Here is an 18,345-nt window from a genome sequence, read left to right on the forward strand (position 1 = left end):
TTCATAAGAGGATGTCCTCTAGTTTTTCCACACAGGAGAGATGCTTTTGTTACAAAAGATTCAGTGGGAATACACACAACAGCCAAGAAGAAAACACATAATTATTTCAGGGACTTGCTTTGTACAAGAGATCTACACTACCAACAGTGGAGATAATTGATTGTTGAGGGACAGCAGCTTCCTCACTAGAATAAGAATATCATTCTGACCAGAAGTTCTGTGGAGGGTGTTGTCAGGGTTTGGTTGTAAGCAAAGGCACACATTGGAATACATTGAGTGCAAAAATGGTACCCATTTCAAATAGGGATCAAATGCTCAAAACAGACCTCATTAAAAAGTTGAAAATTACAAACCAAAGCCCCATATTTCAACAAACAAAATAGCCACAACTTTAAAACGTTATAGTTTTACAAATAAAACTAAATGCTGAATCTCAATGACAAACACCTGAATCGTCTAATCAGTCAGAAAGACAGCACATTATCTCAGCCTCCTATGTAGAAGAGAGATGTTGGTTAATTAAAACACATAGCCAAGCCCTGCTAATCCTGTGTGTGAGTGGCAGACAGAAAAGTCTTGTGTTTGGGAGGTGATTAACTCTAAGCCTAAAAGATGCTGTGAACAGCACTACAGGCTCATAAGTCAGAGATGCTATTGCTTGATGTTCGGGTTAATACTCATTGCCTAGTACTTAATCAGACACTGATGTTTACCAGAGGGAAAATGTGCTGGATTTTGATATTCAGTTTGCATGTGGCTGATAATACAAAAACAGCACAATTATAATAATACCTTGCTCCTCTTACTTCTCTATGAAAATAGACTCAATTAAAGAATGTCACAGAAAACAACAATTTCCTCAGATTGAGTTCTCTACAATGTTCTGTTTTAGCACTCTGAGATATTTCCATCAAGTTTTCCTCAAACAAATTTTCAAGGTGACTCCTTTCTCTCTAAAAAGTGATATTGTTACACAGTTACAGCTAGACACAATCGAAACTTGAGAACAAATTAGCTCAAACTCCTAACTGTATTTAAATCTTCCCAGTCCTGGTACCTTATCTAGTCCTGTTTTGATGCATATCAGTCCTGCATGTTATTTTGTTTTGTTCAGATATAATTCGTTTTCTAAACTTTTAATTTGAATGTAATGGTTAGATAGCAGTTCATATTTATCTCTATGGCCTTGAATAGCTTAAAGATACCATTGTTGCAGTTGCAGTAAGAAATGTGCTGTTTCTTACCTGCTTCTTCAACTACTTTCAGTATTTATGTACTTTCTGTCTTTGTGTGCAATTAGATATATTCTTACCTTGTCAGCTGACATGTTTAATTTGTTTTCCTTTGGAACTCGTCCTATTAGGCGACCACAAGACACAGTACTTATTAGTGTCAGTTAAAAAAAAATGTCTAACTGAAGTCTAAGGAAATACTTGTCAAATTTTTCTGTGGCAGGTTTATTTAATTGAAAGTTGTTTTTCTGTGCCAGTCTAACAGGTTTTTTTATAATTACTCTGTTGACTGAGTGAGCGATATGTTAATGTTAGACAGACAGACAGACAGACAGACAGAAAGACAGCTACCTAAACTCAATATAGTGGACATCTCATCTGCTGCCTGAACTCACATCTCTCCCACTAGTGCCCTCTAGCTCCTCCGGTGCCCTGGAGAAAAACACAGAGAAAACATGACTTCAAGTCTTCCTGCTTCATCTACCATGAGGAGAGCCGCAGATCAGCAACACTACAAATGACTGTGTAAACTGTCAACTTTCAACACTGTTTGTCCAGTTAACCTCATAAAGGGCTGTCTACATTACTTAACAGTTTGTAAAGTATAATTTCTTTTGTCGATCTACCAGTGAGTGAAATAACAGTAAACTAGAAGATAAATCAGGCTTATTGATGACACTAGTAGAAGTCATTAGAAATAGGCTTTGTTGATGCAGGGAGGGAGTTGCTAAAGACGAACACTGCCTACTTCCTCCCCAATCATTTATCATTGTGACACATTTGCCTTGCTAAATTAATTAGTTTGGTAATTAAGTGTGACATGAATTAATTAAATAGACATGAATTCAAACACTATAGGACTCCATCAGAAACAAAAGGTTAGTGGCACATTATTCATTAGCGTTTAAACTTAAATTACATTTCCTTTGTGTGGGTGTGGAAAAGCATCTTAGAAAGACATCATCTTGTGCTTGTATGTAAGCAGCTGCCAATGGCTATATGTCAAATCGACTGTCACGAGAAGTTTCTTTATGTGTTTAAAGAGTCAATATGGATTACTAGACTGTGAAGTGTAATGTAGCATGTAGTACATCAAGTCGTACATTCAATGCTCTTGAATGCCAAAATGTTGCATAGCTCATCGACACCGTATTATTGTTGAGTTTCTTGCAGAATCTTGTTATAACACATGTATAACACACATATAACGCAGTTTAGCATATCGCCTGTGACACAGCATGTCTCCATACGATGGAACACTCAGACAGAGAGGTGGGCGGTGGAATACGACCTCACTCTGGGTGGATGAGCAAAGTCATCACCAAGAGCAGAATTCAACGGCTATCAAAGGCTATTCATTCTCCAAAGGCATGAAAGGCAGAGCAGAGCATCGCTAAGTATCTGAAGTTAGAGAGTAGAACTCACACTATCTCTCTGAGCAGATTATCAATAGGCTGTGTCCATCAGTAGAACCACTGATGTGAACAGTGGAAAATTGGCTTTGCATAAAAGAGGAGAAAATGTATTGTATGAAAGAGAGACCAAATGGGCCTATCTTCTGATGCCAAAGTGTAAAGTCACTCCGAAAATGTTCCTGCAAAAGTTCATCAATTCAGGAAAATACCGCTTATCAAGATGGACAAAGTAATATTTTTCCCATTATGTCTAATTTTGAATGTAAAACGATTAGAGCCAAGCCCAATCTGACTTACAGCTAGTTGCAGGACAAGGCAGCAGTAATTGCTCTTTATATTGTTTGCTTCCTTATTTGTGTTTCAATTTGTTTGTGCCGGATTAATGAGTGTGCCAATCAACTGAATTATAATAATGACACATTATTAAAGCACGTTCATGAAATCCATATCAAATTATTCTAATAGTGACAACAAACTACCTGTTTGTTATTGAGTATGTGTGGGGAGGTTGCTGAGGTGCACACATGGCTGCCTCTGAGGAGATGACTGGAGTCCAGACAACAAACCATCTGACACTAGTGGCCAGTGGCTTGCCTCAGAAGCTAGCTAAACTAGATTAATTTTCTTTCCTGCACAGTCATCTGCTTCCTTTTTAAGACATAGGTGGCAAGATTAACCTGCAGTTATCATAATATTATCATCAGATGACGTCTTAATCATGCTCCCCTGAGCTCCGACTCCGAGAGGTAATGAATTTCAGATCTATTTACCATCTTATCGTGACTCGACGGTGTGTGGCTTCTCAAGGGGAGAACTATAAACCATGTGATTCAATACACCCAGGTTTTCTCTGCATCAAAGTATACAATGACAGAATAGGCCTTGATACTGTACTGCACCTTCACTCAGTCATGGAAGAGTGGCATCCGTTGAGTGTTTTGCCTATTAGCACAGTAACTGTGTGTGTGTGTGTGTGTGTGTGTGTGTGTGTGTGTGTGTGTGTGTGTTTTGGTCTCTCATTTGATGGGGAACAAGTGACGCAGGCACATAACTTTTATGGATCAGTCATAAATGTTAAGTGATCCGAAGGGAGGCAGAAAACAAACAATAATTTGTTTAACACTCCCCTTACACCTTATAAAGACAATAAACCCTTCAACACTCCCCTTACACCTTATAAAGACAATAAACCCTTTAACACTCCCCTTACACCTTATAAAGACAATAAACCCTTCAACACTCCCCTTATACCTTATAAAGACAATAAACCCTTTAACACTCCCCTTACACCTTATAAAGACAATAAACCCTTCAACACCCCCCTTACACCTTATAAAGACAATAAACCCTTTAACACTCCCCTTACACCTTATAAAGACAATAAACCCTTCAACACCCCTCTTACACCTTATAAAGACAATAAACCCTTTAACACTCCCCTTACACCTTATAAAGACAATAAACCCTTCAACACCCCTCTTACACCTTATAAAGACAATAAACCCTTCAACACCCCTCTTACACCTTATAAAGACAATAAACCCTTCAACACCCCCCTTACACCTTATAAAGACAATAAACCCTTCAACACCCCTCTTACACCTTATAAAGACAATAAACCCTTCAACACCCCTCTTACACCTTATAAAGACAATAAACCCTTCAACACCCCCCTTACACCTTATAAAGACAATAAACCCTTCAACACCCCTCTTACACCTTATAAAGACAATAAACCCTTCAACACCCCTCTTACACCTTATAAAGACAATAAACCCTTTAACACTCCCCTTACACCTTATAAAGACAATAAACCCTTCAACACCCCTCTTACACCTTATAAAGACAATAAACCCTTTAACACTCCCCTTACACCTTATAAAGACAATAAACCCTTCAACACCCCCCTTACGCCTTATAAAGACAATAAACCCTTAACACTCCCCTTACACCTTATAAAGACAATAAACCCTTCAACACCCCCCTTACACCTTATAAAGACAATAAACCCTTTAACACTCCCCTTACACCTTATAAAGACAATAAACCCTTCAACACCCCTCTTACACCTTATAAAGACAATAAACCCTTTAACACTCCCCTTACACCTTATAAAGACAATAAACCCTTTAACACTCCCCTTACACCTTATAAAGACAATAAACCCTTCAACACCCCTCTTACACCTTATAAAAACAATAAACCCCTTAACACTCCCCTTACACCTTATAAAGACAATAAACCCTTCAACACCCCCCTTACACCTTATAATGACAGTAAACCCTTTAAACCTACCCTTGCACCTTATGTAGACAACCCAATACCAGCTGTATTATAAGGCACTTACTAATCTCGTCAGTTGGCTCTCTAGCACTTGAGCCTGGGGACGAGGTTAGGTACTGACTAGTGTCACGTACAGCAGATAATTAGTGGTACACAACTAATTAATATCAAAAGTCTAACAATTACCCTTTGTACCCACAGTATTTTCCTGAATAATTGCCTACCTTGCTAGGGTGACAGGTAGGGCATTATCATTTAGGATCGGTCACCTACAGAGAAGGGTCAAGAGCTTCATCATCAGCTGTGACAGTGACACCTGGGATTTGGCATCAGTCCACAGTCCAACTACACCTTCTTCTCAACCACAATCAACTCCACTAGAATAGAATACAGAATCCACATGAGAATATCAGAATAGAAGAGGGGCCGTGTAAGGGTTGATGCTCAGTCAAGAGATGTTGCCTAATGCAATTCTGAGGTCTAATCAGCCACTTAATCAGCCCAGTATTGTTTCTCTGCCCTCCTCTATCCTATCAACCCCTATCCCTCCAATCCATCACCAAGAAGGTGAAAGCCACTGATTGCCTCCTCTATTCCATCCGTATCCAAGGTTACAGCATTAGGAACCTCAAGCACTGCTAAGGCTCTGTTGATTGGGGTTGTCGCTAATTCATTTAGCACCCTATTGTTGAGGTGATTATAAGGGATGAAAATATTTTAAGGTATATATTTGCCTTGGTAATGGCAACTACCCCTTTGACAGAACAAGCAATTGAAGGGATTCCAATAGTGTCAACCTTCAGGTGCTGAAAAGCAGGATATGCCAATCAGATTCAAATGTGCATAACACCATGGCCTTTTTCCTTAGCGTCTGTGTGACACCCCATAAACCTACTTTCCCCCTGGTATTATCCCCAAGGACAGAGTGTCTCTGTACAGGTGTCTATAGTGCTGAGCCACCCACACTCTTTCCCAGACAACAGTCACACCCATAGGGCAGATTACAGATCACTACCCCCTGAGAGGGGTCCTACCGCCAGGCACCTGCTGTCTCCACCAAAAGGGACAGCAACGGGCACAGCTTGGCACCAAACTTCCCACACAGCACATTTCTGCTCTCTGCATCTGGACAGGCACAGCTGTTCAGGAATAATTCTCGAAGCAAGTAGGTGAAGAGGGTTCAGACTTCCCCTTCACAGTTTAACTCAACTCAACCCTCTCTGCCCCTTAACTTAAACTCTACTTTGGTTAGGGGAAAAGGGCGGCCAACTTTGAGAAAATGACATTGGGCATTATTACAGGAAACCATTACCCCTTCATTTCATTTTCCCCACTGAACGATGAGGCGTAAACCTGAAGCTGAAAGGCAGCGTGTCCCAAATACATCACAATGTCCGCCGAGCAGATGGCCGTCTAGCTGTGGCCCAGACCCACCACAGTAAAGCTGAATAATGCATGCACACCTCGCTGTGATCCAGCACATTCAAAACACAAACGGATCGCTCTGCGCCTGGACGCAGCGCAAAACGCTTTTCTAAAAGCTCACTTTACCCAAGTCGTCTCCCATAAATAATATCCCCTCCAACGTTCACATGCATAGAAATTGCAACTTGTTGGTTATAAGAGGGTGCGGTACGGGTGCACATTGAATGTCAATGCAGCGATGAATAAACAATGAATCTGTGGGATGGCTGCTCCCGGAGCAACGCTGAGCTGACAAGAGGGGTGTTTCGACCTCCTCAGGTCTCAGTAATTGTTTCTGCCACAGTGCAGAAAACCTCCCTGTCAGCTGTGATTTGATGGAGGTTTGTTTTCTCTTCATTTACAACAAAACACCCAGCAAACCAAAATTGGTTCTGTTAAATTTCCCAGAATATTCGTTAGATTGTGGCTAATGTTCTCAGAACACAAAAACTGTCCAGTTGTTCAGTTGTATAAAAAATTTGCCTGACGTTACAAGAACGTTCCCAGAAAACATTTGGTCTGTTCTTTAAAGATCCCCGGAGTGTTTCATTAAGTTATAGGAACAGTGTGGTGGTAACATTGTGGGAACATCCCAAAGGATATCTTCCCAAAACACAAAAACTGTCCAGTTGTGCTGACAATAACAATGTTTCTAGTAGGTTGAAAAAAACATTTGCCTGATGTTGTAAGAATGTTCCCAGAACATATTTACTATGTTCTTTAAAAGTTCCTAAAACATGTATTTAGTTTATGGGGATATGACAAGAAATAGCTTCCCAAAACACAAAATCTTTCCGCTTCTAATTACATTTTTACAATGTTTATATTAGGGTGCACAAAACGTTCCTTCGAAGTTGGAATGTTACTCCTATCTTCCCAGAATGATCAAATTGACTTTATAAACGGGGTGGTTTGAGCCCTGAATGCTGTGTCGTGACGTTGTATTAGTTAATGTGACGACTGTTGTTCATCGAATGATTAAAGTTTCTAATTGCGTGATTAACTGAATCAAGCAATTATTAACTCATTAACCTGGGGCACCATGGGAAAACTAGTTTTTATTGAGTTTCTATTTCCCAAATTAACTCAAAGAATATTAGAATATCGATTTTACAACAGACGCTAATTAACCAGTTTCCTCTACCAATCTCATTCTGAACGTTGTATAGCCCATGAATCTGCACGGACCCGGGTCTCACCAATGAGTTCGTACCACACCAATCTCAGTTGAATATTTATTTACTAAAAAGCTAGTACACGAGAGAAATATACATTTGGGTGAATTTGTCAGCTATGCGATTCTAACCCTAGCCTTGCCCCAAACTGCCGCTCTTGTGGGTCAGAATATAATTATGTAATTATGTGGGGATGATCTCCGAGGATTCTCTGAGTGGACCGTCCAGACTGCTCGATGACTCACTACTCCGGCGCACCTATCTGATCGTCCTCCCGATGTCAGTGTCCTTTTGGCTTAGGAGTTTGTTCCCTCACCCTTTGCTCTGGAAGGGGTCTTCTGAGGACAGACAGCTCTGTAGCTCAGAGCTCACAGAATAGGAATGAAACCCTTTAGATACCACGATTCGATGGGAGATGGAGGCTAGGTAGTTCGACTTGAATTCACCCGCTTAGACACAGCTACTCATCCGTAGCTTGGGTAGAAAAGGATTTCTTTGTCTTCAAACTTGCGTTGCGTTCTGGGTTCGTTGACTTTTTAGACGTTGCTGCAGCTTGGGTCGTAGTCTCCCTGGAAATTTTATACTCACAGGTTTTATACCCTTGGGTCAGAAGTGGGCGTAACCGCCTTTAGGGCAATTCTCTGGGCGTACCAAGTTAATGAGGCAAGGTCGAGATTTTATTCAAATCCAATTTTAGACAACTAACTTAACATTTCATCTTCCCCAAAAGATTCTCTTTGATTTGGATATTTTCCATACAACGTACAATGTATAAACATCAAACATATACTAGGAAAACTCTTCACATTAAAATGTTTTCGTAATAACGTCATCTATTAACCTTTAATAACAAAACAAAAATGACATACATTTTCATATTCCATCTATCGTCATGACCACCATTTTGGCTGACGGAAACCATTGTTCCAAAGTCCCTTTATTTCATGTTTAATATTCTGAGGCTGGTTCTCCATAGTAACAGGACAAAGGAATTTGTCTGTGGCCTGAGATTTACCAGGGGCGTGAGGGGCCATAAAACATCTTCAGACCCCTAGATCTCTCCTCCTCTGTTGGGGTTGAGAGATAATCTGTAGGGTTGTGGTCTGCTGTAACCTGACCTGGTCAGGACAGTCATGACAGCTGATTGGTTGAAAGCCAAAGACCACAACCTGGAAGTCAGAGTAAAGGTGTGAACAACTTTATATTTGACTTGGTCCCATCTCAGTGGCGCAGTGGATTGAGTCCAGGGATAACACTCCAAGCTCCCAGGTTCACTCACTGCTTGTGACTATCAACAAAATACTATAAAACTATGTTTTCAATAAATGTCTAATAAATTATGTGATTCCAAATAATTGCCATACTGTATGTGCAGAACATTGGAGATGTTTTAAATGTATTGTTGAAATATGTTTTTAGAACAATTCTGGATCATCATTTCATAATAACATTGTTTCTTGTCTGTTATAGGTGTTAGTAGTTTTACAGTAGCTCCATCAACAAGTGAATATTCCAGGAATGTTTTTCGAACAACTTCAAGTGCTCCAGCATTTTAGTGCTGAAGTACAGTACCATGGCCTCACGGGTGGCGCAGTGGTTAAGGGCGCTGTACTGCAGCGTCAGCTGTGCCACCAGTCAAAGTTTTGGACACACCTGCTCATTTTCTACATTCTGAATAATAGTGAAGACATCCAAACTATGAAATAACACAAATGGAATCATGTGGTAACCAAAAAAGTGCTAAACAAATCAAAATAGATTTTATATTTGAGACTCTTCAAAATAGCCACCAGTCTAATATAAAAAAACGCAGATACTGGTCAAAGAACTGACCCAAGCTGACACCCTTGCGTCCGAAGGTCATAGTTCTGGAGATCTCCGGGCGGATGCAGGAGCGCTCTTTACGCTGCTCGGAGTGACGCATCCAGATGACAGGTTTGCACACTCTTGGCATTCCCTCAACAAGCTTCATGGAGTAGTCACCTGGAATGCATTTCAATTAACAGGTGTGCCTTGATAAAAGTTAATTTTCTGTGTTTGAGCCATTCAGTTATGTTGTGACAAGGTAGGGGTGGTATACAGAAGACAGCCCTATTTGGTAAAAGATCAAGTCCATATTATGTAAAGAACAGCTCAAATCAGCAAAGAGAAACTTTGAAAGTTTCTTCAAATGCAGTCGCAAAAACCATCAAGTGCTATGATGAAACTGGCTCTCATGAGGACCGCCACGGAAAAGGAAGACCCAGAGTTACCACTGCTGCAGAGGAAAAGTTCATTAGAGTTTCCAGCCTCAGAAATTATAAATGTTTCACAGAGTTCAAGTAACAGACATATCTCAACATCAACTGTTCAGTGGAGACTGCATGAATCATGCCTTCCTGTTCGATTGCTGCAAAGAAACCACTACTAAACGACACCGATAATAAGAAGAAACTTGCTTGGGCCAAGAAACACGAGCAATGGATGACTGCCTCCTCCATGCTTCCCACCGTGAAGCATGGAATAGGTGGTGTGATGATGTGGGGGTGCTTTGCTGGTGACACTGTCAGTGGTTTATTTAGAATTCAAGACACACTTAACCAGCATGGCTACCTCAGCATTCTGCAGCGATACGCTATCACATCTGGTTTGTGCTTAGTGGGACTATCATTTGCTTTTCAACCGGACAATGACACAACACACCTCCAGGCTGTGTAAGGGCTATTTGACCAAGAAGGAGAGTGATGGAATGCTGCATCATCATCTCATGCGGCCTCCACAATCACCCGAACTCAAACCAATTGAGATGGTTTGGGGTTAGTTGGACCGCAGAGTGAAGGAAAACCAGCCAATAAGTTCTCAGCATATGTGGGAACTCCTTCAAGACTGGTGGAAACACATTCAAGATGAAGCTGGGTGAGAGAATGCCAAGTGTGCAAAGCTGTCATCAAGCCAAAGGGTGGCTACTTTGAAGAATCTCAAATACTAAATATATTTTGATTGAACACATTTTTGGTTACTACATGATTCCATATGTGTTATTTCATAGTTTTGATGTCTTCACTACTATTCTACAACGTAGAAAATCGTTAAAAAAATTAAGAAAAAAATTAAGAAAACCCCTTGAATGAGTAGTTGCGTCCAAACTTTTGACTGGCACTAGATGTTAAGGGGGCATTTGTAGAATCCTCATGTCAATGTCAGACTATAACTTCACGAGACCATTGTAGGAATATTATTGCTGTTATGGGTGTTTTGAATAACATCCATCAATATTAGCAGAACGTTCCTGTAATGTTTCCTCAGAACCACTTCTATTGCTCCCACATTTGTTGCGGCAGTATGTTTTATGAAGACCATTGTGTTATTACATTCCCTGGCAACAAAATCAACCTCAGGGGAATCTTCTGTGGTAGTTTTTACAGATTGAGAACACTTGAGTGGATGTTAACACATTCCAAGGGTATTTCATTTTAAACTTTTTTCTTAGAAAATAAACATTTGTGTGTTTGTGGGATGTTAACAACCTAATGTTAGCTCAAACCTGAACTAGTATGTGGGCCAAGTAGTCAATGAATATGATAAGCTGCTCTTTGCCCAGAAAGTGTTATGTCAACTAGTTTTGGCAAGTCGGTTAGGACATCTACATGAAACAAGTCATTTTTCCAACAATTGTTTACAGATTTTTTCACTTACAAATCATTGTATCACAATTCCAGTGGGTCAAACGTTTACATACACAAAGTTGACTGCCTTTAAACAGCTTGTAAAATTCCAGAAAATGTCATGGCTTTAGAAGCTTCTGATAGGCTAATTGACATAATTTGAGTCAATTGGAGGTGTACCTGTGGATGTATTTCAAGGCCTACCTTCAAACTCAGTGCCTCTTTGCTTGACATCATGGGAAAAACAAAAGAAATCAGCCAAGAACTCAGAAAGAAATTGTAGACCTTCACAAGTCTGGTTCATCCTTGGGAGCAATTTCCAAGCGCCTGAGGGTACCACGTTCATCTGTACAAACAATAGTATGCAAGTATAAACACCATGGGACCACGCAGCCATCATACCGCTCAAGGAGACGCGTTCTGTCTCCTAGAGATGAACGTACTTTGGTGCTAAATGTGCAAATCATTCCCAGAACAACAGCAAAGGACCTTGTGAAGATGCTGGAGGAAACAGGTACAAATGTATCTATATCCACAGTAAAATGAGTCCTATATCAACATAACCAGAAAGGCCTCTCAACAAGAAAGAAGCCACTGCTCCAAAACCGTCATAAAAAAACCAGACTACGGTTTGCAACTGCACATGGGGACAAAGACCGTACTTTTTGGATAAATGTCCTCTGGTCTGATGAAACAAAAATAGAACTGTTTGGCCATAATGACCATCGTTAAGTTTGGAGGAAAAATGGGGAGGCTTGCAAGCTGAAGAATACCATCCCAACCGTGAAGTACGGGAGTGGCAGCATCATGTTGTGGGGGTGCTTTGCTGCAGGAGGGACTGGTGCACATCACAAAATAGATCAGCATCATGAGGGAGGAAAATTATGTGGATATATTGAAGCAACATCTCAAGACATTAAAGCTTGGTCGCAAATGGGTCTTCCAAATGGACAATGACCCCCAAGCATACTTCCAAAGTTACAAAGTCAAGTTATACTTACAAAGTCAAGTTATTGGAGTGGCCATCACAAAGTCCTGACCACAATCCTATAGAACATTTGTGGGCAGAACTGAAAAAGCGTGTGTGAGCAAGGAGGCCTACAAACCTGACTCAGTTACACCAGCTCTGTCAGGATGAATGGGCCAAAATTCACCCAACTTATTGTGGGAAGCTTGTGGAAGGCTACCCGAAACATTTGACCCAAGTTAAACAATTTAAATGCTACCAAATACTAATTGAGTGTATGTAAACTTCTGACCCACTGGGAATGTGATGAAATAAATAAAAGCTGAAATAAATCACTCTACTGTTATTCTGATATTTCACATTCTTAAAATAAAGTGGTGATCCTAACTGACCTAACACAGGGAATTTTTACTAGGATTAAATGTCAGGAATTGTGTAAAACTGAGTTTAAATGTACAGTGCCTTGCGAAAGTATTCGGCCCCCTTGAACTTTGCGACCTTTTGCCACATTTCAGGCTTCAAACATAAAGATATAAAACTGTATTTTTTTGTGAAGAATCAACAACAAGTGGGACACAATCATGAAGTGGAACGACATTTATTGGATATTTCAAACTCTTCTAACAAATCAAAAACTGAAAAATTGGGCATGCAAAATTATTCAGCCCCTTTACTTTCAGTGCAGCAAACTCTCTCCAGAAGTTCAGTGAGGATCTCTGAATGATCCAATGTTGACCTAAATGACTAATGATGATAAATACAATCCACCTGTGTGTAATCAAGTCTCTGTATAAATGCACCTGCACTGTCTCAGAGGTCCGTTAAAAGCGCAGAGAGCGTCATGAAGAACAAGGAACACACCAGGCAGGTCCGAGATACTGTTGTGAAGAAGTTTAAAGCCGGATTTGGATACAAAAAGATTTCCCAAGCTTTAAACATCCCAAGGAGCACTGTGCAAGCGGTAATATTGAAATGGAAGGAGTATCAGACCACTGCAAATCTACCAAGACCTGGCCGTCCCTCTAAACTTTCAGCTCATACAAGGAGAAGACTGATCAGAGATGCAGCCAAGAGGCCCATGCTCACTCTGGATGAACTGTAGAGATCTACAGCTGAGGTGGGAGACTCTGTCCATAGGACAACAATCAGTCGTATATTGCACAAATCTGGCCTTTATGGAAGAGTGGCAAGAAGAAAGCCATTTCTTAAAGATATCCATAAAAAGTGTAATTTAAAGTTTGCCACAAGCCACCTGGGAGACACCAAACATGTGGAAGAAGGTGCTCTGGTCAGATGAAACCAAAATTGAACTTTTTGGCAACAATGCAAAACGTTATGTTTGGCGTAAAAGCAACACAGCTCATCACCCTGAACACACTATCCCCACTGTCAAACATGGTGGTGGCAGCATCATGATTTGGGCCTGCTTTTCTTCAGCAGGGACAGGGAAGATGGTTAAAATTGATGGGAAGATGGATGGAGCCAAATACAGGACCATTCTGGAAGAAAACCTGATGGAGTCTGCAAAAGACCTGAGACTGGGACGGAGATTTGTCTTCCAACAAGACAATGATCCAAAACATAAAGCAAAATCTACAATGGAATGGTTCAAAAATAAACATATCCAGGTGTTAGAATGGCCAAGTCAAAGTCCAGACCTGAATCCAATCGAGAATCTGTGGAAAGAACTGAAAACTGCTGTTCACAAATGCTCTCCATCCAACCTCACTGAGCTCGAGCTGTTTTTCTAGGAGGAATGGGAAAAAATGTCAGTCTCTCGATGTGCAAAACTGATAGAGACATACCCCAAGCGACTTACAGCTGTAATTGCAGCAAAAGGTGGCGCTACAAAGTATTAACTTAAGGGGGCTGAATAATTTTGCACGCCCAATTTTTCAGTTTTTGATTTGTTCAAAAAGTTTGAAATATCCAATAAATGTCGTTCCACTTCATGATTGTGTCCCACTTGTTGTTGATTCTTCACAAAAAAATACAGTTTTATATCTTTATGTTTGAAGCCTGAAATGTGGCAAAAGGTCGCAAAGTTCAAGGGGGCCGAATACTTTCGCAAGGCACTGTATTTGGCTAAGGTGTATGTAAACTTCCGACTTCAACTGTATATGCCTTATCTGGTCATAGCACTTGCAAAGTTGGTGAATGGTAACTTGAATGGTAGCTTTCTGAGCAGAGAAGATCTCGTCATATTCATTGTCTCCTCTGCCCAGATACTGGCTCAGCTCAAACCCTAACTAAACTTAGTTTGAGTGTTCGCTAATGTTCTGAGAATGTTCCCGGTTTGCTGAATGATTTATTCCTAATTTTGCACTAGCAGTTTCCTTGGATATGGATGACAGATCAAGGGGAGAGGATGCATTTACATCTTTTCAGAAGTTGTCAGTTTTGTCTATGCTAATTAGATCATGTTTGGGAAAGAAATTGTCACTGTTGTGTGTATAGTAATACCACTACACATTTAAGGAATGAGAGATTTTATGAAAAACTGATTTAGTGATTATAATTTTTTTCTTTTTTTTAACTTGTCCTATCTCCACTATCTCAGAGAAACATTATTAGGGAACCACTTTCTCTGCGATACTGCAGTGCCCTCTGCTGCCTAACTGCCTAAACTTCTCTGAATCTGCAAGATAGCAAATTCCCAGTGAGTATGCATTTTTGCTCCAACCAATAACTTAATTAAATGTGCATTCCCATGAACAAAATGGTAAAAAAAAAAAAAATCTAATAAATTCTGACAATTTTTCATAGTATGCTATAGATATTATTTATTTTTTATTTATATTCTAATGAAAAAACAACACTAAAATGTCTTAGCAATATCTCCACATTTACAGAGGGTTGGGTTTGAAATAACATATTTTATGAATACAAAACTATAACAAAAGAACAAAGCAACAGTTAAAACATGACACACCATTAAAATATCCCTACAAAGAGAGAAACGTATGTCCTCTCATAATACACCACAATGTCATGAAGCATCACAGCTTCCTGTTAATGTGAGAAGTGCATTGACATACACTTTCACATTTGCAGCACATGTACACATTTGGAAGTGATTTATTCTGGTAAGATGACAGATGGACCCTAACTGTGGTCACAGTCCTCCTTCTCCTTAATCTTTCCATGTCTGAGTGTTTTGTGAAGGTGAGAGCAGTGTTGTTGAAGAAATGTCCTCTGTGTCTTCCACTATTGTATGAACTAAATAACACCAAAAGTGCTAATGTTACTAAACACCTTCAGTGGAGAATCAGTGGAATTGCAAAACATAAAAGTCAAGGAGCTCTACGCATGGTTCTCATTTACTCTAATTCTTAAAAAGTGCATGTTTAGGATGATCTAAATAAACTAGGCAAACAATATCACGTTGGCAGTAGGCCAAATAAGACATTATATCTTAGAATATTATTGCTCATAAGATTAACAATATTTGGCAGATATTTAAAATGGTATTTTCTGTTTGCTGGACAATATTATCTTATGGACATTAAATTATAATTAACCTTTGGACATAAAAATTATAAAAAACCTTCATAAACCATTGCACAAAACAAGCTTTCAAAATCTCCGTTACCAGTCCCATTGTATTTAATGAGAAAATAATGTACCTCTTTCTTTGCTATCTACACGTTACCAACAGTATGACCCCACCCATTTCTGTCAACTCAACATTTTCTAAAAAACAGTTTATGAAGGTTTATATCTGTATGTATTTTTTCCATTTTTATAAACATCAACATTAATCTGTTGAGTTGGAGATGTATGCCAAACTGGCCTCAGCTTCTGGTGTGATTAGAGGACTGAATCACTCAGCGTAGACTCCAGCTTGCGGCTTGAGGCCTGACTGCAGGAAGGCCCCGTGGCCCCCTAGGGCCTGGGACAGCAGTCTGTGGCTGTGTGGGGGCATGCAGCCGTGGCCAGGGAACGGCCCTGGCATGGCCTTACTAGACCCTGAGGGTTTGGGCTTAGGAGCTGGGTAGTACCCCTCCAGGTTATCATAGTGAGAGGGCATGGCCTTCGTGCTCTGAGTTCTCCTGTGGGGCTGGGTGGAAAAGGGCCCAGGGTGATCTGGTTCCACAGGTGATTTGACATGGTGGTAGTATCGAGGCTCTTTGATGCTCTGTGATCGTTGTCTCCTAGGGATGCTTGGATTTAATCGGGCAGAGTAGTTATTAGTAGCATTACCCATCATTACTTTGTCCTGGTCACAACCTCTATTAGGACCACCCTCACCCTGCTCCACGTTCTTAACATCTAGGAGCATGGGGACAGTGCAATGCTGTGGTTGATGTCGTTGAGAGGTGCCCTGCTTGGACTGGGTTCTCCTGGAGACACTCTCTCTCCTGGAAGGGACTGGTTCCTCACCTGGCCAATGACCCCTCTGATGCCTGATGTAATCACTAGGGTCTGAAAGCTGCTGGCCAGGGGAGATTGGGGACATGGCAGGTACTTCACGTTGGCTGTCCACTCTGTCGATGGCCAGCAGGCAGGCATTACCTGGGTCTGACCTGCTTCTGGTGTGACTGATATCTCTGCCCCTGATGTCACTCTGTGGGATGGGATGATCCAGGTTCTCATAAGGAGACATGATAGGGCCCTGGGTCCTCTGCCTGGCTCTATTCTCTTGCCTGATTGGATGATAGACTAGTCTGTCACAACCCTCTGGGTGGTCCCAGGACTCGTAAATGACTCGCTCTAGATCCCTACTCTCCAAGAAGAGTTCTCTTTTTGCAGGTGGGATGTTGTTTGAAGGGCGATAGTGGTAGCCAGGATGTCCACTATCCCTAGTAGAGCGCATGGTGTATGACTGACTGTGTCGGATACGGCTCGTCCTGTAAGGGTCCACATAGTAGTAAGACTCCTCTAGAGGCGCTGCGTCTGAATAGGAGCTGTAGCGGTACTGAACGCGTCCATTCTCAAAGTACGGCTGCAGGGGTTGGACACCTGACTGGACTAGCCTCTGACACTCCTTTTCTTGGACAGCTGGACGTTGGACATAGAACAAGATGTCTGGGGGTAGGACTTCAGTTTCTGCCGGTTGAACACAACTAGGTTGCTGGGCATGGAAGGAGCGTGCCCTGCGGATGACCGGATACCCCGGGGCTCTCTCCTCAGTCCTCTGCCATTGTCCCCTGGATCTGTGGTGGCCGCTGGAGCTGTGCTCCTCCCTGGGTTGGGGTTGACCTCTGTACTGGGGGGAGGAAGATGGGTGGTGCCGGAGGCCTAAAGTGCTGTAGCAGCTGTCAGACGTGGGTTTGTACATGCTTTTGGGCCCTGCCAGGTGGGGAGGGAGACAGCCAGGCCGAAGATGGTGAGGTCCAGATACCTGTCCTGCTGGATTGACCCGATGATGTCTGTACACATCTTCAGCCTCCCTCATAGCTCTCTCTTCATCAGAGCTGTACTGATGGACTAAGGACGGCAGAGGAGGACATGAAGGGATCTCCTCCACAGACCCTGGCATGGACGCCTCAGCCAGAACAGTCCGATAGTTATAGGCATTGACAGAGTCAGTGTTAGCGAGGACAGCGGCGGCTAACGGGCTCTGAATGGAGCAGACTGATTGAAAGGGAGGGGAGACCCTACCACTGAGATACAAGGAGGAAACCGTCTGAGGGTGAACAGGTCTCACAGCTCCCAGGGGCCTGTCTCTCCCTCCTCTCTGGTCCCTCACCTCTGTGCTGCCTTGCAGTAGAGCTCCAGCTTCTAAGGGACTGGCAGTGGGAGTGAAGTTACTCATAGACACTTGTCCCTCAGGGGCCTGTTTTCTCGCATGGCTAGGGAAACGGCCACAAGGACTCTCAACTGATGTACCAGCCAAGGGTAAGAGGGGGGATGGAGAAGAGACCTTGAGGTCGCCGTAATCATTAGAGCAGGGTTGGAGGTGGAGAACAGAGGGCCGTGGGGGTCTGTCCAGGGGATGGGGGGTGTCCTGTCTATGGAGAGGGTAGCTCTGGGTGCTCCTCCTCTGGGAGGTCAGAGTGGCCTTCTGGGCAGACTCAGCCAGGGCCAGGGCCAGCCTGCGGGCAGCCATCGTCAACGGAGGGTGAGGAGGGAGGACAGACACTGAATTCACAAGCCTATCTGTTCCTGGGGAGGCATAAGACAAACAATGCTGCTACAGTATGACAGGACAAACAACGCTGT

General features: G+C 41.8%; 1 protein-coding gene across 4 annotated transcripts in view; it reads right to left on the reverse strand.

The window, feature by feature from the left end:
* Positions 1-14,942: 14,942 nt before the first annotated feature.
* Positions 14,943-18,345, reverse strand: part of arhgap32a (Rho GTPase activating protein 32a) — a 33,501-nt gene continuing 30,098 nt past the window's right edge. For 3 of the 4 annotated variants that reach the window (XM_021588043.2, XM_021588040.2, XM_021588041.2), the window contains exon 22: positions 14,943-18,288. In XM_021588043.2, coding sequence (XP_021443718.2) covers positions 16,004-18,288 — 2,285 coding nt within the window. In that variant the 3' untranslated portion in view covers positions 14,943-16,003. Of the gene's footprint in view, positions 18,342-18,345 lie in introns of all 4 variants that reach the window. The other variant, XM_021588045.2, reaches the window with a different exon arrangement.

Source organism: Oncorhynchus mykiss, chromosome 27 (genome assembly GCF_013265735.2).
Source record: "Oncorhynchus mykiss isolate Arlee chromosome 27, USDA_OmykA_1.1, whole genome shotgun sequence".
Taxonomy (NCBI): domain Eukaryota; kingdom Metazoa; phylum Chordata; class Actinopteri; order Salmoniformes; family Salmonidae; genus Oncorhynchus; species Oncorhynchus mykiss.